Here is a 17504-nt window from a genome sequence, read left to right on the forward strand (position 1 = left end):
AAACGCATAAAAAGTTTTGCGTTTTTAGTTGAAAACGGTGTCGTGTAAACAGCCCCTTAGCTCCAACCCTGATCAACCTCACTTGTCTGTAGCTTTCTAGTGATCCTGAAGATCTTGATTATCTTGTTCAGGTGTGTTTGATTAGGGTTGGAGATAAACTCTGCAGGAGATTGGATCTTGAGGGCCAGAATTCCTGTAACAAGACCTGAAATGGATGGACCAGTTAAGGGAGACATCTAAAAAGTGTCCTGTTGGTGTGCCTCCTGAATATGGGTTGGGAAACACTTATGGGCTATTCACACTGACTGAGAGTGACAAAGCAACAGGTGTTTTTCTAGCAACATGGGTAACAGCAATCTTTTCCGATGCAACACATTTGACTTGCACTAGTTATTTAATTGCTGTTAGTGTGAACTCCCCTTTTGAAAAAAGCCACAAACTACCAGATTTGGGGTGAATTGGCACAAGCACTTCAGGACAAGCTGCACACCAAAGTTTAAAACTTAGTATTTAGAGGTTTGTTGTTCTCCTATAGAGTATGTCCTATAGTAAATAGTGATGCTTGTCATAGAAACAATGGCTAATAAAAAGAAAGGGTTTGAAAAGAGCCTAATATCTAGAAGGGCCTTTCATCATTTTACCAAAGCCTACTGATCCCATATCATTACATTTACACACTCAAGCTGTGAATGCGGCTTTTATCCTCATTCACGCAGAAGTCATTGATTTTTGTACTCTTTGTTCCAGCAGCTGTCTAAAGCGAGATTGCTTTGGATGTGAGAGAAGTCTTTCTCACACACACACACACACACACACACACACACACACACACACACACACACACACACACACACACACACACACACGCGCGCGCGCAAACAAACGTCTCAAGCAATATGATCAGCCTTTTTGGACATGACATTTGCAGTCAAAACATAAAAATGGAACTTCTCAGAGAAAATGCTAACTACAAACTAACTTGTTTGTATTTATAATGCCATTTGTTGAAAGTTTGTTTATTTATTTTTGCAGTTTTGATTGGGAAATTCCTGAAAGCCCTGATTCACTATTTCAGTGCCCATATTGAGCCTTTTGTTAGTACATACTGAAGCACAAAGAGCAATGAAAGTTTATAAATATTTATCTATAACTTTGCAATATAGGTGACATGAACATAAAATAATGGAATGTACTACTCACACAATGTTGTAAGGTATGTCTGTCGGGCTTGATGCAAGGTTTTGTAATCTTCGATGTAGATTAATTATGCTTTGGATGTATATGTGGTGTTATATGTGTTCTTCAAATTACATCTCAGTATGATCAAGTTTGTAATGTATAATTCTCATTAACTAACTCTTGCTATAGCTTGCTATAGCTCTATAGCTATTTATAATCTATGGCTTCTTTTTTCAAGAAGTACTCAATGTAGTGACCCAGAAATCACTTTAGGCTATTTTCTGTTTAGAGCTGGTTTCAAAGCTTTACAAAGAATCTATTCTGTTAGGATCATCAGTTTAACTGACTAAATTGAACCAAATCTAAATTGAACCAAATCAAATAAAACTGAAATAATTATTTTGTTTGAAATTATGGCTATAAATGACGTAAGCATAAGTCAGCTTTGGACAAAGTTGTTGACCTATAAAATGTTAAGGATGTGATATTACTGAAATGCAGTGCCTTTATAAATGTATAATTTTGTATATTTATACATATTGATTGTCTGGAAAATTCTTATTGATAATTGAGAGTAAGGGGTCCTCTGTTTCCCATTTTGAAACCATAAAATATGAAAAGGTTGGTTTAGAATTGTTGCACACAACTTATGTGTGGTGGATATCGATGCGGTTAACTTCATAAATCTATTGTAGCACGTCATTATAGTGAAAGACTGGTCCAAATTAAGAATCTAAAACTTTTGCTCCTTTTCTAAAGTCTTGAATTTTTTTTATGCTATGGTTGACATTTCTGTGTATTTACCAAATGGAGGACAAAGTTAATTAGATTTTTTGCTGAGAACTCCCAGATATATCCCAGATACTGAGGTCTGTTCACACCTTGCTATACTAAGTACAATTAATGCATAGTACAGCTCTTTCAGACCAGGGTGTCTCCTGTGTCATGCTGTAGGCCTGTAAGCCTCTCTGGGTGTTTAGTTTGCGTGCAAGACTTTATTTACCTCGTACTCCTGTTTCTCTCAGCCATCTGTCTGTATTTAGAACTGCTGCACTCTGGTCTTATGTATCACGGGGGCCTCATTACCACTTGCTCGTGTTTGTATGTCAGGTCATATATTAACTTTAGGTCTGTTACTGATTTCTAAACTAGAGAAGAACTTCATAGGGAATCTCATTAGGAGAATGTGTTCTCTAAAACTGTGAGGAGAGAGAGTATTAGGACTACGTCAGAGCATTTGTTAAAGGGGTCCTGTTATACCCTTTTACAAATTCTTGATTTTGTTTTTGGGGTGTAATATAATTGTTATTGCTTGATTTGTTTTCACATATTTTACATTATTGCAGAACTTCTCTTCCCAGTCTGTCTCAAATGCTCTGTTTAGTTCCTGTTTCGATGAAGCCCCTCCTCTGGAAATATAAAATGTGCTCTGATTATTTAGCTGGTCTAGTGTGTTGTGATTGGCAAACCGCTTAGAGCGTGTTCCAGAAATGTCACGCCCCTTACCATAACTGCGAGTTTCATTGGCTCAGGTGTAAATATTAACAATGACGTAAATTTTGCCTCACCAATTCGTGCACGATTCAGAACCTGAGAATGTTTATGAACAAGAGGATCGTGCAGAACCTTTGCAAGCATGTATTTTACAGGATGTTTCAGAGTGGGAAGTTCCTAAGGATCAGTGAACAGTCTTACAAAAGCGAGATCCCCATAGTTAAACACTACATCAACACTGCAAGGCCCTGTTTACACCTAGTATTAAGACGTGTTTTGATCAATTGGATCACAAGTAGACGAGGCAGATATATACACGTTTACACCTGGTGTTTTAATCCGTCTCTTTTGTCCACTTTCAAACATTTTTTCCTGATTTCTTCGAGGGAAGGGTCTATGGACTATGGGCAGGTAAATTTATGTTTTTTTTTTTTCATATCTTTCAAACTAATGGACAAAATAAACTTGCGCAATTTACATATGAACGTTCCCGAAGACGACTGAAAAACACACGTAGAGCAGTAGCTTTCGTTTCTGCTCTTACAGCCGCAAGACTAACTGAACGCTGTGAGTGTGTGTTAGAAATCAGGAATGGTGAGAAAACATTGTGCTTGGTTTGTTTTTTGTCTTCTAGCGCACTTCCCATAATATTTACACATTAGGCGGTCCTTTGTGGCTGTTCGAACACATTCGATCACATGAATGTTTACTAGGGGTGTAACGATACCCTCATGTCACGATTCGATACATATCACGATACTGAACCCGCGATACGATATTATTGTGATACTCGAAAACATATGCTAAAAGGTTAACAAAAAGTTAACTTTTGATTAAAATGCTAAATTTGATATTACATTATGGGTGTAAATGAATAGGCTTGGACTTGGGGCTGGTAACCCAATTCAGAGGACAATGGTGACAACAGAATAAAAATATTCATGATTCTGATGCTGAAAATACAGAATTATTTTAGACGATCCAATCGACCAAAACACATCTTAATACCAGGTGTAAACAGGGCCTTATGTTAGCTAGCAGGCTAGTGGAGCCAAAAGACTTTGCCCTTTGTTTACATCTTAACAACAACATAAAACTTATAATTGAAACTGTTAATATAAAACATAACAAGTTATAAAACATACTTGGAGGTTGTGATCCATAAACAGCTGGTTGTTCCGACAAAGTGGGAACTCAGAAGCTTTTGTGCGTAGCCGGCATTGTATTCTCTTAGGTTCTGGAAGCTGTCCTCTGTAAAATGTGCAGCACACAGATAAAGGATGGGGTTATAATTCAATTCAATTCAATTCAACTTTATTCCGGACTCATGATCCAATATAGATACAAGACACACACACACACCAAATAGAAAAAAAACAACAATTTAAATAGGCATTTTAAAAAGACAGCTGTACCAGTGCCTCCACAGCTTGGACTGGTAGCGGACTGCACTAAATCTAATGTTTGTTAGTGACATAGGCCTAATTATTTCATTCTCAGATTTATTTAACCTACAGATAAAGCTATACATAACTTTCGCAAAGTTGCTTGTAGAGTGTTAATTTGAGCTGTGACAAACATTTCACTCATAGTCCATCTTGGTCACTTTAAAAGTACACGACAAGCATCATTGTAGGCCACCTGCAGCCTACTGGCTTTTTTATAGTTAGTCCAAAAATGCGCTGTGTACAGAGATGTACAATATGTCTTAAACAGAGTCATCTTAACATTGTCTGTACAGTGTCCAAACTTGCGTGCGAGAGTATTAGCCTGGGCATGCAAAGTTCTACGTTGTCTAAAAATGTCTTCATCATCAGGCATGTCCTCTGTGAAGATATGCCAAAGTTCATAAACTTGTCTTCCTTGGTCCTACAGATCATGACCACACTCTTAGTTGCATTATACTGTTTGTCATATTCTAGACCATAGACTGAACAAATGTTGAGTAACTGCTGTAGCCCAGCAGTGCTCGGACTAAACACTATAAGTATAACACACAACCAGTATTACACGCTCTGAGCCTTGTTGACAGTTTGTCCAAATACAAGTTAAAAAGAACTGGGGACAAGATTCCCCCTTGTCTCACCCCATTACTAACTTTGAATGGAGCAGACACACTGTTCCCCCATTTTTTTAATGATGTTTGTCTATGCAGTGTTTAATATGCATTAAGACAAACCATGTGTAAATTCATAAGTCAACACCATTGCTGAGTGTTTTCTCCTTATAACTACAATAACAAAAAAAGGCCGTCTCAAAAACGTGGTTTGAAATTGCTGGTCTTTCTTGGGTCACAAACTACCTTGTAACTAATCACGTCAACGTGTCGGCGGGCTTTAGCATATCATTAACTGCTGCGAAGCAGGGGAGTCTCAAAAGAAGCCAGGTTATCTCGGTATATTTTTCTGTTGATATGAAAAATCATACTTTAATCTTACTAAAAATTTTACTTTTACTACAGTAAAGTTGACCGAGTGGATCTCTGAGCTGGTGTGATTGACTGACTGGAGACGGGGCTAATTTGCATATTCATAGATCCGCATACTAAATTAATCCATTAGAGTTATAGTCAAGCTATGTAAAGGCATTAAAAAAATTCACATGAAAAAACGTTTAAATATGTCATTCCGGTGATCAAAGATGAGTTTTAAGGGATAAAATGATTGACCACAGGGGGACTTTAACAATTGAGAAGAGTTCAGGGTGTTTTTCCACCGTCCTTATTCAGTTTGGTGTATTGAGGACCTAAGGGGTCCTTGCAAATGTCTCACAGCTTGGTCCTTGTCAATTCATGATGTGCTCATCCCTAATAAATTAGTCTGCGAATCAATATTTAACCAGTTGCTGAGGCAATATTTGCGACTTCTTATTTTGTCACTTTAAACTGTGACTTTCCTGTGGTTTAAGCTTCCCACAGGGGTTTTGACATAACTGTCAACAACAGACCATTTTTTTCCCCTGCCTTTGATAGCCAACGTTTTAGTTACTGTTTATAAAAATATATTTTAGCTGTTCAAAACCCCCTAAGACCCTATTGCTTTTCTTTAGGCCTATGTTTAGTCTGCACATTTTGAATCTGTCAGCCTGTGCTCATGGTCACTGTGTCTACAGGACTCAAGAGATGAAATGTCCATAAAATCGCTGTCATTGTGCTGACAGAAGAAAACCAGACAGCTGGATTGTTGTTCTTTTGATCTTTGGGGAGAAACTTGTCATGGTGCCGTTAACAATGACTGGCTAATAAACTGGAATACACGTGGTTGCTTTATGACAGTTCTGCAGTTTGGCAAGATGACAGCACTCTGCAGGGCAAAATTCAAAAGCCAGTGACCATGACATGATATTTCATCCCTTCACAGAGAGATAACTTCATAACTTTGTGTTTCTTGGAAATCCCCACCCAGCATCAAAGGATGCGAGCTGTTCCAGCAGTCTCAGGCAGTGATAAGGAGAACTGCTGTGTGAAGATATCTGGTCGTAAACACACAGGAGGAAGAGCAGCTCTGTTTTTGCTAGATCAACATGACTGAAGAGGTGGCAGATTATTTTTCTATTTTGTGAACAATTTTAACTTGTTTATTATCCTAAGTCGAACCTCTGAACCGCTGTTCTTTTTAATCTTCTCGCATATGAATCCACGGGGTACAATTAACAAATTACACTAAGCATGCACTTTTAACCTCAGGTCATCGTAAACAATTACCGCCAGTGTACTGGTTTAATTGAAGTCTCACAGCTGAGCACAACACTGGCTTTCCAGCAGACCTCTTACTTCATCTGAATGGCTGGCACAATAGATTCACCACATAAACACGCTCTATAACCTTTAATGCAACATTAAACCTTTGAGATGTCAATAGGACTTCAACTTTCATTGTCCCAGCATATTTGTCTTCTAATGGCGGTTTAATGTCATACAAGCAGAAGTACTGTATAGACCTTATATAGCTGCACTCATTGCTTTCTGTCTTCCGGTTTGTATTTCCACAGCTTAAAGGTAAGATCTTACGGATTTATGAATGAACCGCTCGTTTTAAATTATTCCCGGTTTGTTCAATTTTGTTATGACGTCTGCTTCAAACATTACAATGCTCATGATAACTTTCGTTAACTCTACAATAAGTAAATCCACTTCACCAGCTAATTACTCTTCGACAGCGATGCTATAGAAATATACAGAGCTACCGCAAAATTCTCTGGCACATAAGGACTATATCACAACAGCGCTTCTACAAGTATTTCTTTTCTCTTATTACTTTCCACCTCTACTGCAACTGCAATAAAACTATAACTAGTTTACTCATAACAGAGGTTATTTATATGTTATAATTATATAAGTAGCTTTGCAACTATGTCAACTAACTCTCATTAGTGTATTAGTAGACTGTCTGCTTAACATCTGCTAACACTTTATTTTGATGGTCCCCAACAGACACTCTACTGACTCTAAGTAACTTTGCAACTACATGTCAACATATTCTAACCCTGACCCTACCAGTCTACTAATACTCTAACACTCTAATGAGAGTTAGTAGACATGTAGGTGCAATGTTACTTATAGTCAACAGAAAGGACCATCAAAATGAAGTGAAACCTAATGTTTTTGTGCATAATCCACAGATACATTTTGTAAGTATTGTGAAGAAATTTTATGTTTTTTTTTTTTTTTTACTGATTATTTATTTTGTATCACTCCCATGTGTCTGAAATGACCAGTTTAACATTGGCATGACACGGAGCTTGCAATTAGTCTTTTCTTCCCTATAGTGATGTATATCCGAGTGGAACAGCTTCTTGAAAAAGAACAAATGTAAAGCAGGACTTAATTTTGTCCATTGGGAATTAACTGGATCGTTGTCATTTACTATTGCTGCGATCTCATGTGAGTCAAGCGAATTTGAATTTGAATTTGTTCAACCAGGATGGTTAATGATGTCACGCAGGTGGTGGAGTAATAACTACTTTTAATGAAGCTGTTTGAGATCAAATTAATGTTAGATGTTTTGCTATAAATTACGGACATGGCATCTGAGGACTATTTCTTTTTTGTCTCAGTTATTTTACTTTATTTTCAGATTAAATCTAGGCTTGTTCATATGCACTATAGAGCACGTTCGCACATGCGCACTCTTCAAAAACTGCTTTAAATCTTGACAAACTAAAAGATGTAAATCACATTTTTTTATGTATTCTAAATAAAAGATTCAGGTTGTACTGAATGTCAGCTTTTTTTTCTTTTTTTTTTTGCTCAAGATAAGGATTTATTAAGTCCACATGTCATGCAAACAAGAAACTCTGCTTCTAACCACAGGTCGAGATCTGTCGTTCCAAACACACTTTGCGATTGTTCGATGGAACTATGGTTTCGGGAAACACAGACTCGTTGAACTATGCTGATATTGACCGGAACTTGTGACCATAGTTGGCTGATGATGCTTTCGGGAAACGCACCCCAGATTCGTGCTTGGCAGATTGAGAGAGTGCTTGCCATTTTTGAGTGCAATATGCAATCAGATGGTCTGTGAAAAAGACTGTGAGTATGATGCCTAATTGTTGAGACTACAAGAAACTCCTTGACCATTATATTATAAGTGGATGTTGCAAAAGTAGATGGAGATTTTGACGAGACGATTTGGAAGAGGGATATCCTCACAGCCTTCAAAGGGCAGGGATAATTGGCGCTGTCATGGATGAGTGGTTGAGAGGTTCACTCATGCTTGAGACTGTGTCAGTTCAACAAAATGATTAAGTTTCTCGCATTGACTGTCCTGTCAGTACTCCCTGCTTAAACACTGGTGACACAGCGTGTTTTAAATTCCATCTCTGGCTCTGCATACACAGGCCTATTATTTTCTCTCTATTACTTTCTTCTCGTTCCTGAGGTGATGGACATGACACCTTTTATCTATCACTCTGGGAGATGTACAAATGCATTGCAGAAGTCGAGAGTGAGATCTATGGGCTCGGCGCCTGCATTAACTTAAGATAAGAGCTTTGCAGACATTTGAGTCCTTGACCCCGCTCAACCTGTGCTACACCTCGCCTACATATTCCCTCACATCCACACTCTGTCCCCTGCTGCTTTCTGCCTCTTTGATGCGACATACCACCTGCATCTGTCTGTAATGCTGAGGTTTTGCATTATTAATTTGTAATGTGTATAACTGGCTGTAATTTGATAGGGAACAGCTGCTAAATGTTGAGTAAAATGAAAGGAGGTGTATATGCTATGGTTGTAATAGTTCAAATTTCAGTTTGTATCAGAAAATACTTGGTACATTGCAACAATTTGTCACAATGATATTGTAGATATTTATTTTTCCAAGAGCCTATTTTACTACACTTAAAAAAATAAACATGACACTGTAAAATGACAGACACAAAATTAGCTTTCTCTGAATTTTTTTTTCTGTTTTCTCTCTCTATATAGTGCTGCAGTGATGACATATTGTTGGCCAACCTGGAAGTAGCATTTTTGCCCCTCAATAAAATAAAATAAAAATGAGGACTTTTTCATTCGTTTTGAATTGCTGCAGAAAATAAGCTCTGCAACCAACAAAAGTTTATGATTCATTCACCGTTTGTTCGTCATGATAATCTTCACAAACGAACACAATTTTGAATCCTTGAATTTTGAATGTTAATTTCATAGAATATATTTTTGAGCTTTACTGAAATAACTGAAAGTTCAGTCAGGCTTTTGTTAGTCTCACATAGCCAGATTATCGATACCGATCCCTTGACTTTGATACCGGTTCCTGAACATTACTTTTTTTGATACCAATTTCATTAAATCTGTTTAAACAAGATTACAGTACATATTACCTAAAAAACAACAAAAAACTTTGGTTTTATTTTTTCAGTTTGTTGACTTTTTTTTTTTTACAGACTCAAAGATTTATATAGACCACTGGGGGGCGGAATAAGATTGGCGCAAAGCACTGGCAAAAGTAGCCTAATGATTATGAATGCGTCGGGAAATAGAGCAAGGAGTCATTTTAATTGTTTATTAATAAACTAGTGTTTGATGGCTGCAAAGATGAAGATGACGTTGCTAATTCGTCATCTCAGCAGTATAGCGTCTATGGAGAGAAATGCACCTTTCATTTGGATTACATAATCAGAGAGTATTTGTTTTTGATTTGAATTGAATTGGTGCGTTTAAAAGTAGACATTTCAAGCTTTCTATATGTCTATTTCTCATGTCTGTGAGGCAAGTAGCCTATACGGTGAGTTTGTGACACGCTCCAGTTCTTCTTGCAGTCGAAGATGGAGTAACTTTCTGTTCATAAGTTTATTCCGTGCACTGTCAAGTGCTTCGTCAGATTTGTCGTGTTGTCGGTCTTGGCAGCAATTATCTTGTCGCAAATATTGCATCGCAGGCTGTTGGCATAGAGCCTGGTGAAATGTAGCCACACTTTTGATTTTTTTCCACATCTTTATTATATATGGGGGTTGGGATGCTTTACACACTACAGCTTCACGTATGAGCCACGTCTCTGAGCGTAACCGGCGTAAACTAGCGTTTTTCCTTGATGCCTCGTCACAGCCAATCATGCTGCATGCTTATTGGCTCACTGACATTGATGAGATTAACCCCTTAGGTATCGAAATTAACCCCATAGGTATCGAAGTTTTTTACCGAACAAGAAGACATTTGTTGATACTCGATGGTATCAGACTGACCGCAGAAGGACTGGACTCGCAGCTTTCATTGGCCAAGGACCTCCCAGAGGCGCCCAATGGAACGTTTTGTTCCGTGTCATGTTTAGGGGCGTAAAAATATAACATTGATGTCCCTAAAATAACATGCCTGTGCATAACACTCTTGGATGTATTTTAAAGAGTTTATGCTGCAAAATTTACACACTTCACATACTTTTGAAAATCCATCCTGATAAGTGATTGTCACAGTTGTAAACAAGATGGCTTTCTTCCATGATGGGGTTTGGCGTCACAGCATCTTTGTTTCTAGGCATGCCGATAAAGAACGCGATACACGCGTCTCCCGGAATTCCTGTAAAATTCAACCAATCAGATGACGACTTCGAAACTCCTGAATTCAAAATGATGAAATTGATCCATTTCTATCACTTATTTATACATGGTTACTTGCTTTTCACTCACCGATTTCTACTGTATATATAAATTACTGTTAATATGATCTTATATCCGCAATATTAGTATATATTATATATTATATATTATATATATTAATATTAATATTATATATTAGTGTTCCGCAATATTTCAAATCGATATGCCCCTTCCAACCTCACATCTCAGCAATTCATGTATTATATAAAATTTCATGTTTCCCACCTGTGAATACAGCTTCGCTTTCCACTTGAAGGGCACATTATTATTTTATTATCATTTCTTGTACTTGAATGTCTCATTTTCAAAGACTGATATTCTATATTTCCTCCTTTCCTGCAGGAGGCGCTGTCCATTTCCCTTGGAAGTCACCAGACTGTCAGGAGAGCACACGGTCTGAGAACAGGTGCCAGGTCTGCTCTCTTCTGCCACCCCAGTGCCACTCTGACAGCCCAGGTGAGTGTTTCACACATTGTGATTTATTCACAGTCTGAGCTACTGTGTGATGCTTGAGAAATGTCCCAAATGCTGACCATAAGCCCTCTCAGTCTCTACAGAACATTTGTGATTTAACAACATATACACATACACAAAACTTGGTTCAGAATACAGAACTTGGAGGGCACATAACGAATGCAAAATGTGTGCTCATGTACCCTACTTCTGAACCACCTGCAGTGTTGTGGACTTCACACACTGGACTTCAAATCCATATCAAATGCACAATTTGTGAATGTTTCCCCAGGGGGTTACATCTCCTGTTTCTTTCTCCAGCTTATTTATTTGCTCCAGCCCAAAAAGAAGCATTTAAAACTATAATTTAGTATCTTTGTTGAAGCCATTACAGGCTTTACTAATATAGACAAAAGGGTTCACACTTTAGTTTAGGGTTCAGTTATCACTATTACTAACTATTAACTATGACTTTTGCCTCAAACTCCTAATTACTGCTTATTAATAGTAAGTTAGGTAATTGTTAAGTTTAGGTATTGCGCAGGATTAAGAGATGCAGAATAAGGTTATTAAAATGTGTTTTAGAAGTAGTCAAGTCAAGTCAAGTCATCTTCATTTATATAGCGCTTTTAACAATGTAGATTGTCTCAAAGCAGCTTTACAGAGATAAATGTATAATTTAACGTAAGATTGTTTTGGCTTTATAGCGGTTCTTTAATAAAGTTATTTTCCAGCTAAAGTTAGTTTTGATTGATTCGCTTCCATCACAACGATCATTTGTTTTTAAATTAGGGCCGCCAAGACGACACCATTCTCTCTACACAGACTTTAAACGCGAACCTGTGATAAACGCTGATGGCGTTCAGATGCGCATTAAGAACGGGTTCAATAGTTATGTGCGTTTGAATATATGTGTGCAGGTTTGGAATTCCCTAAAAACCAAGCCTAAACAAATTACTGGTGTTTCCTTATAGTTTTGATTCAGAATTTTATTTTATTTTATCAATTCGGGGTAGATACGCTAATTGATTTTTCCCAACGACGCTTTATCTGTAGAGTTGGAAAGGGATCCTCCATAGGGAGAGACTAGTTGGCACTTCAGCACTGCGTTGACATCGGTCCAGGCGAAGGTCCTTCATCAGATCTGGAAACGGCCTGGATCCGGCGGGCTGCGGGAAAACCTTGGGATAAACAAAGACACTAAAATTAGCGTAGATGCCATTCTTCTCATGATGTAACAAGTACATCAGGATTTATGGGAAGTGTTCCCGGTTCCAGCTGACCTAATCTATGCAGCCTAATATTGAAGTACTAATGAACGGCCAATATCCTAGTAATATACATTATAATATGCAACTTGATAATAGTGAGAATTGGACTCTAAACCAAAGTGTTACCGACAAAATTGAACTAACTTTTCCTTTTGAGAGAGAACTTTTTTCCCCTGTGGAGGAGCAGCTGGTTAGGCGTTGACAGTGCAGTTTAAAGAGCTCAGATCCATGTAAAGACTAGTTGCATAACGTTGCATCATAGTTGCATCATTTCCTTTCCATTCATTTCCCTTTCTGATCTTCTCATGCAGTCGTTGTATATTATATACAAATGTTTCAAATGTACATTTATTATTAATTATTTCCAGGTTGTTTTTACGAACAACTTTATGAAGGACCGAAAAGAACGACTACAATTCTTACCTCTGGTAGTAAACAGCATGTCACAGATGCAGTTCATAGACTGTACTTTCCTGGTCTTATTATGCTCAATCCATCAGTGCATGTTATTCCAAAGAAAAATAATGGTCTTTCATCAAAATATGAAGCCCAAAGTAGCCTTTCAAAGGATTCTCCATTTGATGGTGTGCATCAACACAGGAACTCGCCAGTTGTTCACTCGCGAACAACAACCCTAGCTTGTGTTGTGCAAAAAATTCAAGGCTCATGTGTGAGTCTTGAGCTGAGTCCAAAGTATACTTAGTTTTTTTACACGTACATTAGGATATGCATACAGTGCGTGCGAGACAAATTTCACCATGTGCATGTGTTGAACGCTAAGCATTTGTGTCGAAACTGCATGCAGTAAGCACATACTGTGCTGATGACAAAACTTGGATAACACGCATTGTACCCATACCCTAGTATAGGCATAAAAAACAAAGTACACAACTTGCTCCACCCCTGAAATTACTTTCCTCATTGGATGACATCATCAAGCCATTTTTTCACAATTCAGTCAATTCACGATCAACTCCCCTCAAACATTTGTAAAATTTGGTGCAAGTTGTCTCATGTTGACTTCATGTTAATAAAACACTATAATATTAATTTCAAAGTTTGAGTGTTTATCTCTAATGAATTATGATTCATATTAGTGATTCAGACTCCCAGAGGCTTTTTATTTTGCCGTGTTCATGAAGAGCAATCCAAGCTTAATCGAATTGATGTCTCCTCCTGTAGCATGATCATTTCATACTGGTTTTTACTCATTGTAATTCCCATTGGCAGGAGATCAATTCAGCATCTGCCCCGAGAAACATTAGGATTGTTTTTTCATTCAACACTAGTTTGGTTTGCAAAACCAGTGAGGCTTACACACATGATATTAAAACATCCCTGTAAGGGAAAGTGTTCACATCTTTCAAATAGGGATGCGTATCATCTTCCTGCCAGTGTCTGTGACATGAAAAATGTATGATCAGAGGAGGATATTTGTTGTGTGAGTGCTCGACGTACTTCTTGCTGGTGCATTAGTATGATTCTCTCTCCGTATGTGTGTGTGTGTGTTTAGTTTATTGAAATGGGAAGAAAGTGTGACCTTTTAGAAAAGTCCCATTTTCAAAGTGTTGAGTGTGAAATGGAGGCGTTCTCTTTCCTACCCGAGGGATTTGATGAAGGAATAGATTATAGCGTATTATCAACCTCTTTAGGATAGTAGAGAGAGAGTGCCAAGACTTTCTCTTTCCCTCCTTTCACCTTTTTATCTCTAGCTGTGTCTTTACTGCTGCAGTGTGTGTGTTTTTATAGAAAGAAAAGAGCATGTGTGAATGCCAGCTGTAAACCTCTTTAAAGTCAGTTAAACCTATTTTAGTTCTGTAATCTGATGTATTTCCAAGTGAAGCAGGATATCAGAGACTGTATAAAGGCCCCGAAATCCTCACTGCTTTTTCATTCTTCTGTTTGGGATAAATAGAAGTCCGTAATACGTGAGCAAGGATATACTGTTAGTGAAGATCCTGGCGTCGTCCACGCTGATGAATATGTAAATATGTGCTGCACGCTTTACTCTCAATAACAAAATGAACTCGCAACATAAATGACTGGCGTGAGATAACAGCAGTTCAGAAACTGAAACAGAAAGTTCGGTTTGGCAAGCTGTTTTGAACTGATGAAACGAATACGAAACAAACACAAAACGAACTTTGTTTTGGCCTCATTTGGTTCAAAATGACATCACACCAGATTTAGCTTGAAGTATATTAGGGCCTTAAGACCGAGATGGCCCACCCGTGCATATGCGATAAATCGTAAAGTTCTGCTAAAGTTCTACAAATGTATAGTAGTAGTTACTCATGAACGTGTGTTCAGCAGGCTGAAAAAGTTGTGTGATTTGTGCTTAAAAAGCACTGTTTTGATACTATATGTGTGTGTGTGTATGTATGTATTATTATAATCTAATATTTGTCTATCCACACCATGTGCGACACAGCTACAAGACAAAATCAGTTGCAAACTGTATGTATGTGAAATGCACTGCTGTTTTGCACTAGCAAAGAAATGGATAAGTACATAATCAAACTGATAAAAAACAACAACATTTTAACGTGGTTCAAAATACTCAGTGATTGATGCAAACTTAGTCATGGAATATATGGAATATAAATACACTTGTTTGTTCACACAGTTCACAGTCTGAACATTCTTTTGAGTTATTTTCAAGATCTTAAAAGATCTCCATTGTCGCTTTCATTGTCTATTAAAGTTATGCACAGTGTTATACAAACTCAAAAGAAACCATTGTAATATCATACAAAACATAATCAGTACCTGAGCTGTCAGCTGTGACGTGGCAGAAATAGAAACCATCCCAAAAATAGAATCCCCTGTCTCTCATTGTGTAACGCTGTCGCTTTTGGTTAGGACAAAAACTCTGATTAACATAGAAAAGATACATTTTTATCGCGTGCTGCGTCTGGTTACGATACAGTGTAAAATATACAGGAGGAAATGTTTAAAAGTGTGGTTAGATTTTGGTGATTGGAGGTGAAACATGTTAGGATATGATATGATTGGGTAATAGTATGTTTCCTCGCCCACATGTCCTCAGTTACATCAGCAGAAAAGTTTAAACCAATCAGATGGTTGCATCTTAACCAATGGCATGAGACTGAGTTTTTTTTTGTGGCAATGCAACAGAAGAACAATTTTGGGTTCCCCAAGAACCTTTCTGTAAACCGCTCTTAAAAGAACCATTTTTATTCTTAGTGTCAAGAATATTTGAATAATCTGAAGAACCTTTTTCCATTATAAAGTATCTGCACATTGGAAAGGTTCCATGGATGTTTAAGGTTCTTCATGGAACTATTGATGCTAATAAATAACCTTTATTTTTAAGAGTGTATCTGACCAATAGCAGATGGAGGAAACCTCTTTGCAAATAGTCATTTTGCATAGAAATTATGCATGGTATCTTTACTTTAACTTGCTCCATAAGATGTTCTTTACATTGTTGTTCTGAGAGTAGTTGACCTAAAACGGTAGAAGTACAACCACTCTAGTGCCTCTTGCTGCAACACTGAGAATACAACACATTTGTGCTCGGATGTTTCAGAACAATAATGTGTGAAATAGAGTTTGAAATAGAGCTATTTTCCCAGTCTATAATATCATGCAAAAATAGTTTTATGAGCTTGTTCAAATGTATAAACTTGGTTGTTCCACAGTGTATTTCCCTATTAAACAATATCAAAAGATTAGGCAATATTTTGACAAAACTTATGTTCCAGTACATTGTATAACCTAATTAATAAATCTCTTCTAGGCTCCATGTCTCACTCTGTGTCTCTGCCTGTCTCTCTCTCTCGCTGTCTCTCTATCTCTTTCTGTTCCTGCATTGCTGTATTGAGGGTCAGACGCTGCATCGATTGCCCTGAGCTGCTGCTCTCTTCCTCCACTGACAGGTTATCTCTCAGAGAGAGAGAGAGAGAGAGAGAGAGAGAGAGCTGTGCTCAGCATTATTCTCATATGGACGTGATTAATCTCTCGAACGAACGAACACACACACACGAACAGATCAGGAATTACCCCAACAAACAACACGTCACTTTGAGAGAGATGCCGGATAGGTTAACTGACACAGCCAGAAAGATGAGGGGAATAACTGCATTAAGAAAATGGACCTTGATGGACACTCCTGTGGAATGACTACAGTAGGCAACAGTAATAATCAAAAGATTAAGAACACCTAAAAATGGACAAAAATATAAGTAAACGTAAAAAAAATCCATACTCAACAGTGTTTGCTGCAATTGCATGTCATGCTGAGAAGGACCTATTTCTATTGGACCTTTTAGCCACCCGAGTAAAAACACCCCATCCACCCCATCCTGGGCTGTGTTTCTCAAAAGTATCATAAGCCCAAGTAGATCATAGAGACCATTGATGCCAAAGGTTCTACGAACAACTTGGCTCACGATGCTTTTTCTATTATTACACACCAACAGCCAACATTGCAAATCCATTCCAATAACTCTGATATGTGTATTTGTGTGTGTGTGTGTGTGTGTGTGTATATTTACATCAATCTTGTGAATGTGATGCAGTCTTTCCTAAGAGTTTTAGTTCAATTTTAGTTCCATATTAAAAATCAGTGAACATGCAAATGGACTGTAGTCGAAGTGCCATCCATTCGTTTCGCTCTGATTCAACGCATTCAAACATTCCAGTCTGCTTTTTCTTCTTTTTTCTGTCTTTAGGGAAGCTATATCAGAAACGTGCAGCTGCACACACACATGCGGCTTAGAGAGACCACTGCTCTCTTCAGCCATATCTGCAGCACTCTTCCACAATTTTCTCCATGGCAGAAGCCTGTTTTTCTGCACTCGATTGTTATCGTTCTTATACGTGCAGGCAGACACTCTGCCTAACAAGAGAATAGCAACTCTTGCTTGAAATGAATTAGCCTCTCATAAGTATATGCCGTGAGCAAACATGCTGCAGTACTGAGTCCAGAGAGCCCTATCAGAAACACCATTTAATAAGATTGCTCACATTGTCACTACTGCTTGA

The 17504-nt window shown here is 37.8% G+C and overlaps 1 protein-coding gene across 1 annotated transcript in view; it reads left to right on the forward strand.

Annotated features, from left to right (window-relative positions):
* mcu (mitochondrial calcium uniporter) overlaps positions 1-17504 on the forward strand; it is an 83455-nt gene that overhangs the window by 24235 nt on the left and 41716 nt on the right. The window contains exon 3 of the mRNA XM_079855127.1: positions 11113-11226. Within this exon, the coding sequence (XP_079711253.1) occupies positions 11113-11226 (114 nt within the window). The remainder of the gene's footprint in view (positions 1-11112; positions 11227-17504) is intronic.

Source organism: Squalius cephalus (assembly GCF_949319135.1).
Source record: "Squalius cephalus genome assembly, chromosome: 21".
Lineage (NCBI taxonomy): Eukaryota > Metazoa > Chordata > Actinopteri > Cypriniformes > Leuciscidae > Squalius > Squalius cephalus.